Source organism: Haemaphysalis longicornis, unplaced genomic scaffold (genome assembly GCF_048455015.1).
Source record: "Haemaphysalis longicornis isolate Haplotype H1 unplaced genomic scaffold, Haemaphysalis longicornis Haplotype H1 scaffold_7, whole genome shotgun sequence".
NCBI lineage: Eukaryota > Metazoa > Arthropoda > Arachnida > Ixodida > Ixodidae > Haemaphysalis > Haemaphysalis longicornis.
In genome coordinates, this window is record NW_027526422.1 from 7,324,455 (window position 1) to 7,342,303 (window position 17,849).

General features: G+C 46.8%; 1 protein-coding gene across 2 annotated transcripts; it reads right to left on the bottom strand.

Moving 5' to 3' along the window:
* Window positions 1-5,934: 5,934 nt before the first annotated feature.
* Window positions 5,935-17,178, bottom strand: Chop24 (transmembrane p24 trafficking protein CHOp24). Of its 2 annotated transcripts, XM_077675834.1 has the most exons (5): window positions 16,874-17,178; window positions 15,885-16,077; window positions 15,072-15,089; window positions 12,022-12,129; window positions 5,935-6,358 (listed from the first exon to the last, which is right to left on the bottom strand). In XM_077675834.1, the coding sequence occupies exons 1-5, from the start codon at window positions 17,057-17,059 to the stop codon at window positions 6,234-6,236; spliced, it is 630 nt and encodes a 209-aa protein (XP_077531960.1). In that variant the 5' UTR covers window positions 17,060-17,178; the 3' UTR covers window positions 5,935-6,233. The 2 variants fall into 2 exon arrangements, with proteins under 2 accessions (XP_077531960.1, XP_077531961.1); XM_077675835.1 differs by lacking the exon at window positions 15,072-15,089 and having other exon boundaries at window positions 16,874-17,174.
* Window positions 17,179-17,849: the final 671 nt, after the last annotated feature.

The following is a 17,849-nucleotide window of genomic DNA, read 5'->3' on the forward strand; positions in this document are numbered from 1 at the left end:
GTATGCTCAAACGCAAATTCATCATCATTATCAGCAGGTCCACTGGAGAACGACGGCCGCTACTGTCCTGCACTGCTCGAGTCCACACTTTACCCCCGAAGTTCCATATTTCACCCCTACATCGAGTTATTGGCCTTCCCATTCTACCATACCCGTCTCTTGGTATCCACACTGTTACCCGTTCTCATTTCATCTCCCTACATGGCCAGCCCAAGTCCATTTCTTTTAGCGGCGAAGCCCGTTAGGGGTTCGGGCTGTCGGCGTCTCCTGTGGTCGTCGTATCTCGTCTCATGCAGTCACGGTACTAACACACCAGGACACTTGTTCTCCAACGCCTTGCGCTAGAACGTAATGCGTACTGACAGAGTGAAATGTGCATCTTGTGAATAGGACATTACAACTAGAAGTGTGTACACTGTGTGAATTGTGACCTCTCCCTTCCTGCTCCCTCTCCGCCATCCTCACTTCCCCACAGGGCCTCATGGCCTCTCGTCCTTAATAAAGTATTTCACTCACTCTACTAAAAGAACACTCCAGGACACTTGTTTTCCAACTCCTTGCGCTAAAACGTAATGAGTACTAAAAGAACGCACCGGGACACTAGTTTCCCAACGCCTCTCACTAGAACGCTTCGTGTTCCAGAGACGCGAGACGTTTACACCAAAGCCTCTGCACCCCAAACGGTGGCATCTTTGTGGGCAAAAAATGCCAAGGCGCCAGGAATACGCCAAGGTACCAACCATTTTTGCCCAGGATTGTATTTTTGAGAACACTGTTGTAATGGATTCAATACTAGACGTACAGGCTATGGATCCAGGTGCCTCGTCAACATGTTTTTGTGATGTATGTCGATGGAATAAACTACCATGTTCTGTTCTGTTCTGAATGCACTTATACACTGCATACGTCGCCCCTCCCCAGGTTTCACGTTAGCGGAGATGGCCCGGGATTTTCTTCTTTACTTGCACCACTTTTCTCTCATCCAGGTAGCTCGTTTTCTGCCCCTAAGTGTTATTCCTAACATTATTCGTTCCATGGCCCACTGAGCTTACCTAATTTTGCTTTCTAGTTGGTAAGTACGGCGCCCAAGTTTCAGCTCAGTAAGTCATCCCCGGCGGTATGCACTGGTTGCTGATTTTTCTTTTGAGTGACAGAGGTAGCTTACTTTTCATTGTTTGGGAGTGCTTGCCGAGCGCTCCTCAGCCCATACCTATTCTGCGCCGGATTTCTCTCATGGTTTGGGTCAGCACTAGCCATCTGTCCCAGGTAATTATATTCTTTTACTTCTTCTAGCGCTGAAGGGGACGTTTATTCGTCATTACTTTAGATTATTACGTATTTATTTTTAGCCCCGCGGTCGTGCTTTCTTTTTGTAGTAACTCAAGCATTGTCTGCATGTGCTCAGCTGCAGTCTCACTCAGCAAGACTGTGTCGTCCGCAAACCTCAAATTGCTCAAGTATTCCCCGTTTATCCTTAATCCCGTGTTTTCCCAGTCAAGCTTTCTAAGTACCCCCTCTAGACTTGCTCTGAAAAGTTTTGGCGAGATCGTATCTCCCCGTCTTACTCCCTTTCAGATCGGAAATTTATCGCTGTGCTTGTGGAGGGCTATCCTGCCCGTGCATTCTTTATATGTGCCTTCTAGATGTCTCACGCAGGTTTCCTCTATTCCTTGGTCTTTTAGCGCTTCTAACACGGCTGCGGAGAGTATGGAATCAAACGCTTCCTCGTAATTTTTAAATGCCATGTAAAGGAATTAAGTGTCCTCTGCGCATTTTTCTATTACTTGATTGATAAGATGGATGGGATCCATGGTTAAATACCCTCTCCTAAACTCCGCCTGTCCTTTGGGTTGTTAGGAACACAGGCACCCACCTACGCGACTTATAACTATAACTTTGGTAAACAGCTTGTAAACAACTGAGAGTAGACTGACCGGTCTGTAATCCTTGCGGTCCTTGGGATCTCCCTTCTTATGAATCAGAATATCTCCTCCCTCCTTCAAACATCTACAGTTATGTTGTCGTCTCCTGCAGTTTTTCCATGTTTTCATGCCTTTGAGAGCCTTTCCAACTTCCTCTTTAGTTACTAGAGGGACATCGGAATTTGAGTTTGTGCCCTCAGTAGTTTCCCCTGGTCTAACATGGCTGGCATACTGCCTAATGTAGAATCATTCCGGTAAATTTAATCTCTCGTCCAAGTTGTGCATAATGTTACCCTGCTCATCTCCGAGTGCGTAAATGCTGTTATGCCGATGGTTAGCTTTGTCTTCGTTGCTTTCAAGATTCCCCCACTTTGCAGCGTTTCCTCGACCACTGCCATGTCATATGCACGAATGTTTTACTTGTGTTGATCAGCTTCGACATTTTGCTAATTCAATCTGATCTGCCGTACTTGGAACTTTCATGCTCTTACGGTTGGGAATTAGTTCCTTCGTTTTCTCAGTTAGTTTTTCAGTGTGTTCCCTACATGTTGCCTCCCACAGCTGTTGCCGATTCACAAAGTGCCGATTTTGGGTTGCCATTTAGCCTGTCTACACTGACCTTGTTCTGCTCATTCAGAAGCAAGGATTTGTTTTAGTCATTTTAAACACCTGCGATCTGGCTCTGACTGACTGCATGCGGGGTTTCTCAGTTTTTATGAGTTTCCTTCTTTCTCTTCCGAGATTCAACCTCAGCTTGCATCTAACCATCCCAAGATCGCTGCTCCGAATCTTTCTTAGCACCTCTATGTCTCGCATGGTACTTGGGTTGTCACTTAAAATGAAGTCAATTGCAATCTTTGTTGCACCATGAAGACTTTTCCATGTCCATTTCCTGTTCTTTCGTTTGTAGAAAAATGTGTTCATCAACCTCAGGTTCTTCCTCTCCGCAAATCCCACCAGTGTATCTCTTCCGACTGTTGCGATTGTCTTTTCCGAAGTTTTCCACTGACATTTCGCCCATTTGTTTCTCGCCGACCTTCACGTTAGTCTCCCACCATAATGTGAACTGCGTTGTGGTCTCCTTCATTGCCGATTCAACGTCGTCACAGAAGCTATCTACGCTTGGTGCGTAGGCCTGCACCATCTTTAACCTGTACCGCTTGTTTAGCTATCACAACAGCCATGACTCTCTTGGTAATGCTGAAAAACTCCTCCGCATTTCCTGCTATTTCTCTGTGAATTAAAAATCCCACCCCGTGTCCTTTCTTCTCATGAAGTCATCTGTAGCACAGAATATGCCCGCCAGTGAGCCCCATGAAGCCCTCTTCTGTTCTTCCAACTTCGTTTAACCCTATGATATCCAATATAATGTCCGAGAGCTCCTCTAGTAGTACAGCTAAGCTTTCCTCACTAGACGAGGTGTGTGCGTTGAACGCTGCCACGGTCAAGTTCCAAAGGCGGCCTGTCCAGACCCAGAGATTCTTAGCACCCTCTGCTGTACTGACCGCCACCGTGGGCAGGTGCTCTACAGCTGCTGGGGACTCAGGGCCAAGAGTCAAGTTGCTGTCCAGAGCAATCAACCAGCCTGCTTTGCAGGAAAATAAACTGTGTATCCTGTGCAACTTCAATGGCAAAAACTGGATTTTTGCCTATTTTCTGAAAATAAACTTGCTATTTTGGTTGCAGCCATTACTTTTGTGTCTATGGCTTCAAAACTGCTCACACACCCTCACATCTGGTAGCAAAACCACAGGTAATAACACTTCGTTGTCATAAACAGCACTGAGGAAGTAAATTACTGTTGAGGCTTGCTGCACTAAATCTGTGCATAGAGTTCACTGCCATGTTTTTTCGCCACCAACATAAGAGAGTCTGTGGTAAATGTTTACATAACATCACAAATAAAAACTTCACGCTGCATGCAATGCACACAGGCACCCCAACGCTCGTTTGCTAAAGCAGGGGTGAGACAGCTGAATCAGATTTGGGAGCAGTTTTTGGAGCAGCGAAATCTCGATTTTGGTGCAGAAGAATCCTGATTTGGAGCAAACAACATTTATTATGTCCCCTTAGGAGCCCAAAAAATCAAATTTTCGGCAACACATGGGGGAAAAGTGCACTTTTTAATCGGTTTTGAACGGACATAACACTGAAACAGCCTTTCAATAAAGTTTTTTCTGCCAGAGTATCACAAGGTACGAACTGCACTACCTTTTTACAAACCATTTTTAAATGCTTAGGCTCAACGTATAGATAGCGTGGAGTGCCGTTGAGAATATCGAATTGAAAAACTAAGCAATTTTAAAGCATTTTTATTGTCATGTAAATGCCGAAATTATTATTTTTGTATTCCCAGTCATGGCTTTACGCACAAGTGTAGAGCCACGGCAAAAGTTGCACAAAGCGAGGCGACAGTCGTCGTACCCCACCAGCCCTCCCATTTCAATCCCCAAAGTGCACGTTCACTACGATCATAATTTGAGTAATGTTGGTATGTTTAGCCTCCTCCCTCTTGGCATTAAGTTTCACTTCAGATAGATGAACCATTATTACTAGCGTGCAATAACAGCCCGTCCCGCTTTCGGACATTGCTTGAACATTTTGCGGCGATGTAGCCTGCGCCACCACTTCTGCAATGTCGATCATCCCATTCCCACCGCTCGCTGTCAAAGGCAGCCATAGCTCAGCGTTTTATAACACCGCAATGAGTCCGAACTTTCACTTCAAGCACGCACAGTGCCTCACACTCAAGGCCGAAACACGGCGAATTAGTGGGCACCCCTTTGTTTTTGATGAACTCCCGTCTTTCGAGTCGTGCAACTTCCGGCAACAGATCAAACGACAAAATGTAAACCCAGCCACCCCCATAACCAAAACCACGGTAGATTTCGGCAAAGGGCCCTCTGCTTTAACCATGAACTGCTCCGCCCGGCGGCCATGTTTTCCAATCTTCACCACACCAAGACGGCGGCGCCCAGTGATGGCATTCCGGAGATACGGTGCTCCGAAAATTGCCATTTTTTTTATCAACTTGCACAAGTACCTCGCACATTAGTGCACATAAGTAGTTTTTTACAAGACTTTTCAATGGTTTTCGATGAGAAAACTTTAAAAAACTCCAGAATATAACATTGCCAACCAGACATTGCTACGTTCGAAAAAACTATTAAGGGTCAATTTTATGTGGGTTTTTTACTGAATGATCAATCAATTACCTTTACAAACAGCATCACCTTGGGGGTGCTGGAAAATTATGCCATCAGTAAGCATTTTTCCGCACTGAAGCTGACGGGAGCATTAAAATCGTTGGCTCTCAGACAGTTTCGGAGCAGTTTGGCGCAATTTTTGCAATTTTCAAGCTTTTGGAGCAGTCTGGCACAGGAAAACAAATTTGTATCAAAACTGCGCAATATGCGCAGGTGTCTCACCCCTGCTAAAGAGAAAAAGGCTCAACATTGCTAGGCGCAATGACAAATGCTCACTTTGTTTCCATTGCCTTCACTAGTCGCTGTGCAAAATAGAGCAGAAACCGCAGCTGTCGCCAGACAGCTTCGTCTCGAGACCCAGTTCCAGAAAGGCTGCACAGCAGGCAGGAATGCAACGCACGTGGCAAGTCTGTCAGTGCCCTCTCTTATGTGTTTTCGTCCAAACTTTTCAGCCATTTCCCGTGGTGTGCAAAACCATACCGCTGCAAATAGGGGCTGCATGTTGTGGCTGCGTTGGCCTCTTTCCTCGCGCTGCAGCTAGCCACAACCAATTCCTACATTCGGCCACTGTCAGCATGAACTTAATGCTTCATGTTGAAAGTGCCAAGCACGCTTCGACATCACCCATAAGTACTAAAAAATCCAATCCCTACCAGGGCTGTCACACACCCATGTCTTGAAAACACTGCTCTGAACTGCTCTACCGAAAGCTTTGCGGTACATCTCTGCAGCAATGAGAGCTTCGAGGTGAGAAAATAATGCTAAGATGGGCAGAGCCAAGCATGTGAAATGCAGACACCAACAAGAAAAAGAAAACAATTTTTTTTTAATTAAACCACAGTGTCCAAATCTACGTATGTTCTATGTGCTGAAAAAATATTCCTTCATCCTACACAAAGAAAAAGAGTAAGGATGTGAAACAGATCAATGCAGCAAAAAAGCAATCATGACAAAAAAAAAAAAGAAGAAAAGAGTCACACCAAAAATTGTCTTCACAGCACTGCAGCAGCAGCAGCGGCAGCAGAGTCACGTGGTTAAGTCCTGCATCGGCACCACCCCTCCCCCCAATCCCTCCCCCCCCCCCCCCCCCCCCGGTGACCCCCGATCACACAACCCGCCGAACTTCAAAGAACCTCTTCAGGTAGTACACTTGGCCCAAGGTCATGGCGATGAGCACGATGGCTTCGAAGAAGGCCCACATCACAACTCTCGAGTTGGTGCTGTCGTTGACTGCAAGGTGCAAGGGGGAGGGGGAGGCAAGGAGGCCCGTTATCAGATTGCGCTCGTAGGAAACGTGCAGCTCCACATGGCAACAAACAGAAAAGAGAAAGAATAAAAGCTGCAGTTTATCGCAAATGCTAGGGCACAGCCACCGTACACTGACATTGTTTTATAGCATACTCAGTGAGCACAGCTAATCTCTTCCCAGCTGACAATCATGACTGATCAAGAAACAAAGTGGGAAAGAGGGAAAATAGCTACAAATGTGCTACAAGGGAATTTTCCCTACTGATTATAGGTAAACAAACTAGCCCAACTGAATGTGCTCATAAACATGGCCAGCTTATTCAGTGTTACACAGCGTTCCAGTGGGCGGTGGAAACAACACCACCACTAACAGGCAGTGCATCCGCACAAAATGGTGAGGTCATGGTGTGGTTCTGTTGTGTGCGCCCTCCTGGCTCAAAGCAATGAAAACCGAAATTAAAGTCCTTAAATGCTTTTCCAATCATGAAACTCCCGCACAAGTTTCATTTGGGGACAAAGGCTACCACCAGGGGTGCCGCCACTAATCAGAGGGCATCCAGTGGCCACGGCGTCCCCGTGTGTGGGGCTGCACTGTGGAAGCAGAACATGCACCTGTTTTTGGCAGCACTTTTTGCATTAATGGTATTCACTGAAAAGTTTAGCTGTCAATTTCTTCGCTTGGAAACACTAGAAACGGCCATGTCCACGAATCTAGAGGGAACACTTGTTTGACCATTAGCGCTTTGGGTATAAATAGACCCCCCAAGCACTGTAGTTCATTCCTGTTTGAGCAGTGAATCAATGCTGTCACTCTCGAGTCTTGTGCTGCAACCTTGCTCGTCGGGGCATTGCTCTTGTCTGGCTTCAACCCATCTCTCCCCATGAAGTAAACAAGTGAAGTTTGCCTACGGCTTCTGGTCTTCTTCGAGGCAGCAACATTGGCTGGCTGCTCGCTTCACCACGCTACCACATGCATATCGGAGGCGACGGAGCTTGGCTCGGGTACGCCTTCCCGTATGCAACAGCCCCCAAGCTGCTACAAAACGATGCCAAAAGGAAGGTCTCCTACTGCAGCCGTACGGGGAATCTGTATAAGGCGGAATGCCCGCTCAAAATGTCCAGATTTGATTCTAAAAATTTCTCAGCAGTGGGCATGCATAGGAGATATGGCTTGAGTGAAGTCCTGTGATGGTTTAGTCTCCAGCGACCCTCGACCGCTTTGCTTCTCTAAGCCTTGCCCAGGTATAGCTCGGAACCTTGGGAATTGATTTCGCAGCATGGCTAGGGAAGCTCAGGAAATGGTGGTGCTGTTCGGTTCTAAGAGAAATTCCTTCCAAGAGAAATTCCTGCACGTGAAAGCACATGGTTTTGTCAACGTATTCCGTGCTGGTATTAATAGGCGCTGAGGCTCCAAACATTTTCTTTTTTTACTTGGCTTGAGGGTGGATATACGTAGTGATGGGGAAATCTTTTGCCCGCCTGTTGGGACTCAGCCCCGTGCAAAAAGCAGGGGAGACTGTGCAAAAAGAAACTCTGCACAGCTGGCAAATTATTTTTATGCGGCTTCGTCATACTCAGCTTCTGAATGCTTTCCTAATTGTAGGGTTTAACGCGCCGACGCAACGCAGGCGATGAGGCGCGCCGTAGTGGAGGGCTCCGGATTAATTTCGACCACCTGGGGATATTTAACGTGCGCCGAAATCTCGTACACACGGGCATTTTTGCTTTTCGCCTCCATCAGAAAAGCGGCCGCCGCGGCCGAGAATCGAACCCGCGACCTCGTGCTCAGCAGCGCAACGCCTTAGCCACTGAGCCACCGCGGCGGGTTTCTGAATGCTTTCCTTTGTCACAAACAAGAGGTGCAGTGAGTTGTCAGAACATCGCTTTTGAAAAGCGATGTAAACTTTTGAAATAATTGAATACTGTAAATTGAAGATTACTCGCGCTAGTGCCAATGTTGATGTCATCCGTTAACAAGGTGGGCATGTGGGATTCAAAGTACATAAGGGAACGGCCTTTTAAATATTTTTATTGATTCTCACAGCTAACTGACACACACCAGGCCGCTGATTGGCCGCATCAACAACAACCAAAGGTTTGTACGCAAACAATTACGTGATTCACAGTCCCACTCTCACCCATAAGCTGCAAGGTATTCATCAAAATACAAGCCCAAAATACAAGCCCACCATACAAGCACACCACAGACTAAAAGCAAGTCTGAGCACTGTCCATCGGTTCTCAGGCGGCCTCTTTAAAGTAATGTCAGAGTCCTTCAATGGAATTGTCCATACGACGCACACCTGAATTATGCCCAGCACCGACAAAATTCCTGTCTTTGTAAATACGGGGTGTGCATTACAAGAGCAGCTGTCCCTCCCTTCTCGCATATCTCCGCCGTCATGGTGACACTCCTAGCATAGGCCTTTCTCAATTCATATCTGGCCCCCCGAATGAACTTGCAGCGAGCTTATCCCAAGAACACACCCACGCTTTGCACACTATATACTGCGGTAATTATCCCCTACAACTGGAGAGGCATTCCCTGGCTGTCTCAAGGCACCCTTGGCGCCATTCGAACCTAAGACAACAAAGGTGCGGCTTGCCGCAAAAGAACATTGACAACCTTTCCCTGGCAGGGATTATTTCTGCCAGCTAGACGATCGATCGATTGTAGGGTTTAACGCGCCGATGCAATGCAGGCGATGAGGCGTGCCGTAGTGGGGGATTCCGGATTAATTTTGACCACCTGGGGATCTTTTAACGTGCGCCGAAATCTCGTACACCTGAGCATTTTTGCTTTTCGCCTCCATTGGAAAAGCGGCCGCCGCTGCCGGGAATCAAAGCCACGACCTCGTGCTCAGCACCACAACGCCTTAGCCACTGAGCCACCGCGGCGGGTTGTCAGCTACACGCTCTTCCCGGCCATCCAAGACAAACAATGAAAGGTGGAAAGTGTTCCCGCGGCTGCACCCCTTCAAAACAAAATCTGTAAACTTCTTTCCGGGGAATGGCACATTTCCATTTCGCATGCGGCTCAGCATCAGAGGGAAAGCGAAATAGCGACTGACATCCCGCCTTACGTCACTGCTCACGAGTCGCAAACGCTGCAGCCGCTTCTACGATGTGTGTCTGTCAGCTTGCCTGTTGGGTTTCAAGAGCCGTTTCGCTCACATCTTAGCTGCGACGGGGCACTATTTCTGGGGCGCACTGGGGTTCAACGTGTCGCTCGCTTCATACTTGCTGCATTTTTCCAAAGACAACTGACGGAGGCAGAACTAAAATAGTGCAAGAAAATATTAATTGTCCGGTAGACAAATAGCGGTAGACAGAAAAACGATATGTTCGAATGGTGCAGCCATTATTTTACTGATATTTAGTGAAGAAAAAATTGAGTTCACATTTTTGGTTTCGGTGCTTACTTCTACCATTTTTTTCCAAAAACATCACGTGCTTGTCAATTTCAGAAGATTACAGACAACAAAAGGATAAGCAGCTGAGGGTCCTGCCACGCTGTCCGGGCGCTTCTACAGTACAGTCCTCAATTTTAAAAGTGCATACCGAAGTGGAGTGCGAGCAGCGAGGACAAAGCAAGACCGAAATGTGGAGGGGAGAGAGGGGGATGCCCCACTCAGAAAATTTCGGGACCCGTGATCCAAGTAGATAAGCGTGCAACGCCGGCATCAGCCTGCGGCAGCACAAGTGATTTTGCACGATGGCAAAGGCGGTTTTATCAGCGACAGACCAAGACAGACGGGCATGATGAAAAACAAGAAGGCGTAGGAGCGCTGCCTGAGGAACGCTAAACAATGTTTCAACTATTTTGCATAGTTTCCGTGAAGCAGCGCTGGCCGGCGGACATGAAAGCATGCAGGAAGGCTACGGAGCGGGAAAGGGTAGGAGAGAGCAACAGGAGAGTGGCTGTTTGGCCATTTTTCGCTCACGCGTTAGGCAATGATAATTCAGGCGGCGTTGCTCTGGAGTATGTATGTATCGGTGTTGCTCTGGAGTATGTATGTCTGCTCAATATATGTTCTCGCTGGTTTATATCTGTTGGCTATAATGTGAACCAGCCATGGTGGGGACCTCGTGCCACCAGCGCAGAAGTGGATCGGGTTTTCGCCGAGACAATGGGTGACGGACAAAGTCTGGCCCTACTGCCAAAGAGCTCAGGCACACACACAAAAAAGACGGCTACGCCTAGCCGCATTAAACTTTCACGACCAAGAAGCGAAGCATTGTGTCACATTTTGCATATCCTGAAGTAATTTTATTGCTTTTGAATTTTTTCATACCTACGCCTTTTTGAACTTTATCTGTAGCTTTTTTTTACAAAGTTTTCACTTTCGGATTTTTTCACGGCGTCATGCGCAATGTTGAAGTAAAACATGGTATTGTATATCAAAGGACTCATAATTAGCTTCATTTTGGTAATATGCTAAAGTAGGATGGTGCTTTTGCTTTATGTAATAAAAAATTTGTACCGAGACCTCTTTTTCATCGCTTTTTCTGGCGGTACCGAAAGAGTTAAGCTCATAAGATGCGGTTTAACACCCACCAGAGAAGCATGAGCCCGTCCATGTTAATGTGAAAATGGGGTGGCACTACACAATGGAAAGGGGGAAATCAGCACCAGCAAAGTACAATAGATTAATTACGGGGCAAAAATCTTGGCACTGCTCTCTCAACACGACAGGCATGGCGACGTGTATGCCTTTTTTTTTTTCTTCTATGCAGCTGGCTCAAAGCTTCTATTACCCCACGTAGCACAGTTGTCTATAATACGCAAGTGGGAATTTCTTCCAGACCTCAACATTGCTGTTTTATCCCAAATGTCACACACTGAATTCTCTGTAGCCAGTTCTTGCGAAAATGCTGCCTCCTTGATGGCTAAACTGGTGGGTATGCTATGACGAAAAACCCCCATGATCCAACGGAAACACCCCGTGGCCGTCGTCACGACAGGGAGCAGACAAGGGCTAGCAGCAGAGCAGCCTCACATTAGTTGACACTTGGCTGCAGTGGGCTTTAATACACTAACCAATGGCAACCCCCCTCAGCGAAGGCAGTCACTAAAGTTTTTAGTAGTCAGAGCTGCCAATGAAACAACTGCAGCAGTAGTGATATAGCACACCTGTTCATTTTAATGCAACGCACAACAACCACTTCCCACTGAAAGACCACAAAGTGGACAGGCAGGTACGTCTGACTGTCAGTGCCACAAGGGCGAAGCATTCACGTAGCCACAGAAGCTGTCGCCAATTTTGCACGAAAACAACGGTTCGTATCCTTTGTTCTCCCCCTCTCTAGTGCCAATCCCACAGCTACAGATGGGCCCGCACTAACTACTGATGGCACACCGCCACTGTAACGTCGCCGTCATACACATATCTCAAGGCAGCAGAAGAAAGGAAGTGCTAAATCCTCACGTGCTTTATCATGTCACACGTCACTGTGTGTGGCCAGTGAGCAGTGATTAGCAGTTATACCTTCAATGATCCCCTAAACCACTAGCATGGCCATTGAGCCCTTTTTCTGATGCAGGAAACTAATTTTTCAAGCTCGGTGTTTCTGCTGCCATGGCACGCTCCACTCAGCGCACTCAGCCAGGAGAAAGAAGCGATGGCCGTGGCCAGGCAACTCACTGGATCGGTGGATGCGGTCCCTGACCATCATGTACTCCTGTTCGTGCTTCACGGCAGTCATGGAAGAGGACAGCTCCTTGATCATCTCTTCCAGCTTGTTCTCGTGCACTGCACAGGTGGAAGGAGGCGGGAAAAAGTTCCGTCAGGCCCCCAAGGTGCCGTGAGCAGATACACACGGCCAGGTTCAGGAAGTCGACCGACACGCCTAAGCCTGCTTACAAGTAGGTAAGTGCAAGCATCGTAGTCCTGCTGGTAAATGCTTTCGAGTGACCTTTTGTACACGTTAATGCTGTTTTTGCTGGTACTCTGGGTGCCCAGAGGTGCAGACGTGGCCGCAGCACCCAGCAGGGAGCGCAGCAGTGCAAACCGCAGGGCACACAGGCTCGCTGGCGACTGCTACACCACTCGGTGAGGTGGCGGTGAAGCTCGGCCGGAGGAGCCGCGATCAGGCTACCAGAGCAGGCTCCCCTGCTGCGCAGCTGTTTAACTTAATCAGAAACTTAAACTTAAACGTAACTTGAACTCAAACTGGCTTAAAAGAGGTGCTATCGAGGGCAGTGTCATCCAAACTGCATCATTCCACTCGGCTGGCAAGCTCAGTTAGCCACCCACCCTTCTTCCAACGTGGCTTGGCGCAAGGCCCTGCACTGCCTAGCAACACAACGGAGGAGTGCGCTGCTTCTCTTCATGTTTTACTTCTGAGCTGGGGCAGGTGCTTAAAGAAGTATTGTCATGACCATGTTTTTCACACAACAATGCCAGCACTGCCTTTTCTCATAATCAGCACAGAAAACTGTCACTTCACAAACAAACAAAAACACCTTGAAGCCACATTTGTGATTTTTCTTGCATCCTTCGAGACCAAACAATTGTTAGAAGCAGGTTCTCCTAATTCTTTAGGTGCAACCCTGGGCAGCCACCACTATTCACATGCTTTTTCTTGTGCTTCCAGAATGCACATCAACCACTGCAAACTAACCCCCGCACTTTACGGAACACAGCCCCTGCACATCTGCGAAAAATGTAGCGGTCGCAGCTAGAAATGTTTCATTTCATTTGCCTATAAATCAACACTGAAGAGGGTCACTTCAGTTCATTGCCCTGATTTTCCCAACATGGTTTCCTAAAGTTTGTGTGATGCAAATGAAAAGAAGCAACCTGGTAAAGAAAGGACTTTTAACAGCGCAGAATAAATCCAAACAAACTGGCCAACATTTCTCTTTTGCCGCAGTTAAAACACAAAAAAAAAGCCAGGTTGACACTAGAGCATCAAAAAACCAAGCAAACACTTTGCCGCTTCCAGTTCTTTTAGGGCTCCCAGTTGTAAGAGTTGCGCACACAATGAGGACGCATACACTATCCATGACACTGCTCCAGACAATGAAGCTCTTGAATAAGAACACTTGACCGGGGTTTGAAAGCCATTGTTTTGTACAATGACAAGTTGAAGAAAGACAAGGCATACTTGCAGGGAACTTCATTGCTAGCTGACAGCCAGCGAAGATGAAATCTTTAATGTACAGCTGAGCCTGGCTGCAATGCCAGTTCTTCAAGCTTAGACCTCAATTTTCAGAAGCTTAAATTAGGCTTTCTGCATGGTTCACAAATATAAACCACTTCAGCACTAAGCAACATTACATAGAAAAAGGCACTGGGACAATTCATTTTACAGAGTTGTGCACAGAGAAGGGAGTCAACTGTTGCCACTGCTCTTTCTTCACACTGTCGTGTAGCTATCACCGGTTTGGCCAACTTTCTATGCAGCAAATGGAAGCTGTGAGCAGTGCATGGGACATACTATGGTCCCCGTATGAGTTGCACGGCTAAAGAAGAACAGGTGAGCTTCTGAAGTTGGAGGCACTTTGCTCTTCACCTTCCTCAAGCAAAGTACAACTGTACCAGACCACTGGGAGGTGGTGTCTACCACTTCCAACATATCCAGACAAGTCTGGGAGCTGCCACTATCTTCTCTTATCAAAAGCCAAATTAAAATACCCCCAATTGCAGACTTATGTTCCTGAATGCTTGGCCTTCAATATTACCATGACAAGAGGCAGCACAGAGGTGCCGCGGGATGCACAAAGGCCCACATCTGAAATCAATCGATGAACATTGTAAAGTGGTGCCACACACATGCCCAGGTTGAGTCACCAGTGATGATGAAGGTGCATGCAAAAAATAAACGTGGGGGCTGTCTTGCAAAAGGTGCAGACAAAATTTCTTGAAATATTTGGCATGTTTTTGGCCGTAAGAAGAGGTTGAACCTCAGTCTCAGAGAATAAGCTGCCAAGATTCGATAAATTTTTTCGCTGGTGAATTTCGTCAGAAGCCGCAAACAACAAAATTAGGACGCTGTTTGCCACGTGTGCCAGCAACCAATGAGCTGCTCGTGCTGCAGGAGGGTGACGATAGGCACCACCAAGGTGCCACTGGCTCGCACCACCACCCAAAAAAAGCAACGCAGGCACACACCTGAGCGTTGCTGACCCCGCATCTTCAACTGTCAATCGTGTTTGGCAAAACTGTACACACTGTCCAGTACATGCTATTACAAATGCTGCCAATTGTGCTTGCGGTGTGCATCCCGTGTAATACATGAATATTATCGCAGGCACACAAGTGAAAGCACATTGTCAATGCAAACCTGGCTAGGCACCCATGAAAATCATGCCATATTTCTATACAAAGGCAGAAACTTTTGGCGTTGTAGCCTCAAGCGATGGCAGAAACCAACAACAAATGTCCTCAGGTACACCTTGGGAAACTTGCAAACATGTGCTAAACCCCACTTAAAGTTGTTCCAGACTTTGAAGTTTGGACTCAAATAACCAAAGTGAGTGTGGCAAAGGATCTCTTGTATCTCTTCCAAACTTGTACAACAGCCATCATCCCGGAGGGCCACTCTTCCCTACTATGTTCATTCGCAGAATGAGCTTGTTCTTTCTCTTTGGTGTCCCATTACTTAGGTGCTGTGGTGGAGAATCCCTCTGCGCGGTAGCATGCAACTGCATGTGTAAGTGCAGTGTCCCAACCAAAATGCAGCAACTCACCTTTGTCTTTTTTGTCACCTTAAGAAAAAAGCAAAGGAACAAAGGGAACTGACAATCATCTCTTGTGCCAAAACAAAACTGGTAGGACAGACCCGCCAATAACTGTGCCCAGTCTACATGGAACAGTTTACAAATGATTTTAGTCTTGTAAATCTGAAGAGTTTTGTTTTTTTTGTTCTTTTGAAGAAGGCATGCTCACTTATGTCTAACTTTGGGATCAAAGCCACGTTTTGGTTAGCTTCGGGATCGGTTACATCATCATTAGAAAGACAAGGGAACATGACAGGGTGTGCTCCATCCTACCTGGCCGACTGTTTTGGCAGTAGATAGACTGGCTCAGGCATACGCAGCAGACTATTATTTTGTCCTCTTGCAATGACTGCGAGCACCAAGGTGGTAACAATAAAACATTTCGTGTGCGACACCGGACGTCACTGACATGCTGGGTTCGTCGCTGACACTCATTAGGGTGGCCAGGAAACACGCAGAACCCCATCCAAGGAGAGCTTTTTGTTGGCGTTAGAGCATGCTGCCACACCGCCATTCTTTTTTCGGTACACCCTAAGGTATAATTTGCTAACAGGCGAGATCATAAGTTCCGCAAGAGCGGACAGAGAAAAACAAGTGAGAGGATGCCAGAACATTGCACGGGCGCCCATCAACGAAGGATCTGTTCCGCTGTGACTCCACGGAAAGGCAGCAACAACACCGGTGTGATAAATGTAAAAAACAAATATTATTTAGAACTCACACTCGATATACCCTGCAAACTGGTGCCACGTTCGTGAGTGCTTGACAATATTTTGAACTCACCTTCTTCTCCCTCTTGTGTCTTGGTAGGGGCATCGCCAATGTCCATGGAGAACATGACAATCTTTGGCGTCATTGTAGACATGGCATTGCTGAAGCAGTAGCGGTACGTGCCATCAGCGTAGGCCGCAAACGTGTATTTGCCGCTCGACTCACGCTCCCCCGAGTAGACCACCTTGCCGTCGGGCCCAGTAATCTAGAGGAAGGGTTTTACATAGCACGTGGGATTAAAAGTAAACTTCACAAAGATTGTAAGCCAAAAAAATCTTAATTTAAAATGCAATACGTTTCTATGCGTACACGGCTGGAACGAAAACGTGTTTACGTAAGTAAAGGTTACGCACTTCAACCGCTCAGTGCACTAAAAACTCGCACCAGCGTGGCGGGCGCAAGGAGACCAGGTCCTCACTAGGAGGTTACGCGAGGTCAAACCTCCAGTTTACGAGTAGTTTCGAAAGGCAGCTGCCGTCAGCGTCAAAGCTCCAACATCGTCTCGTCTACCTGCGTTGTCACACCTGATACATATTGTGCATAAATGCGCATGCAGACTTGCACATTATGTGGCAGATGTTCTGATATAACGGCCAGAACCGCACAGCTCCGCCACTGTCGGCTGGAGGAAGCGCCAAAGCGGACCCTGGACTTTCGGGTGCCAGCTTTCTGGTGTTTATAACGGGGCGATAGAGACCGCTGACGTGCCATAAAGTACGACAGCTGGCAAAAACTAACCAACAAATATTTCCCCCGTGTAAAGGAAGCAGCTCAGTTTTAGTACAACACTTCATGCGGCTTAAAAAGGCATCGTGAACCTCGCGTTAAAAGCCGCAATTAGTCATATTATTTTTTCATAATCTCATGAAAGCGTCACTCAAGGGCTAGCAAAGGGCGATCATGCGCATCATACCCCGGATGCAAGCCCATTCGATAATGGGAACATCCTTGTGGGTTTCGGGTACGTAAGCAGTTGCAATATGTACGGGAGCTCAGCTCACCTTCACATCGATGTCCAAGAAGCCGCCTTCAGCGACTTCGAATGTGAGTCCCATCTTGGTACCGGATGTGGCTACATCGTGGAAACACTCTTCGGCGTGAGCATCGACGGTGATGAACAGTGCACGCGCGTACGCGATGCACACCACCAAGACAGCCGTCCTTAGCGCTATGTACAGAGAAGACATTTCCCTTCTTTTTTCGCTTGAAATTTTAAAAGTTACGAGGATAAACAGAGGACCACTCTACTAACACATAACAACACCGTCTGCCACGTTTGTTGCACACAATGCGCATGCGTCGGCAACCGGCACCCAGTGTTGGGAGAAAATCTGATTTTGAGGCTTTAAATGCTTTAAATGGCATACAACTAAAATAATTGCAGCAAACTTAAAATAAATGTACTAACAACTTGTAACAATATCACTCATATAAATTCTGGTTATGCAGCGCTTTTGTGATTTTGTATGAGAAGAAGAAATTGTATTTATATTTCTAAAATAGTTGAGCGCGCGCAATTTGAACCCATAGAACACCATGACAATTCGATTTCGTTTCGTTTGGCTATTACTGTCCTAATTGTGAGCAAGATAACCCACAACTTGTTCTTATCACACATTTTTGGCGTCCACAGCCATTCATAGAGCTCTTTTCGCTGATCAGACAGGATAAAACATACTTGCAGCCTGATTTGGATAACCCCTCATACTCTGCGTACACGTAGCCAAACAGACAGGAATCGTGCTCCGCCAGTATTTTAATTATGAAGTACTTCTTGTAAAACACGCCTTTCAGCATTTCATACGCGCGTGCGTATATACACATTTCCATCAGAAAAGTTAAAAAAAAAACTCGCTTGGTTATGCTGGTTAATCTTGTTTTCCCAGCTTTATTTATTTATTTATTTATTTATTTATTTATTTAAACTGACCCTCAGGGCCCAAATGACGTTACAGAGGGGAGTGGGTTACATCTTGT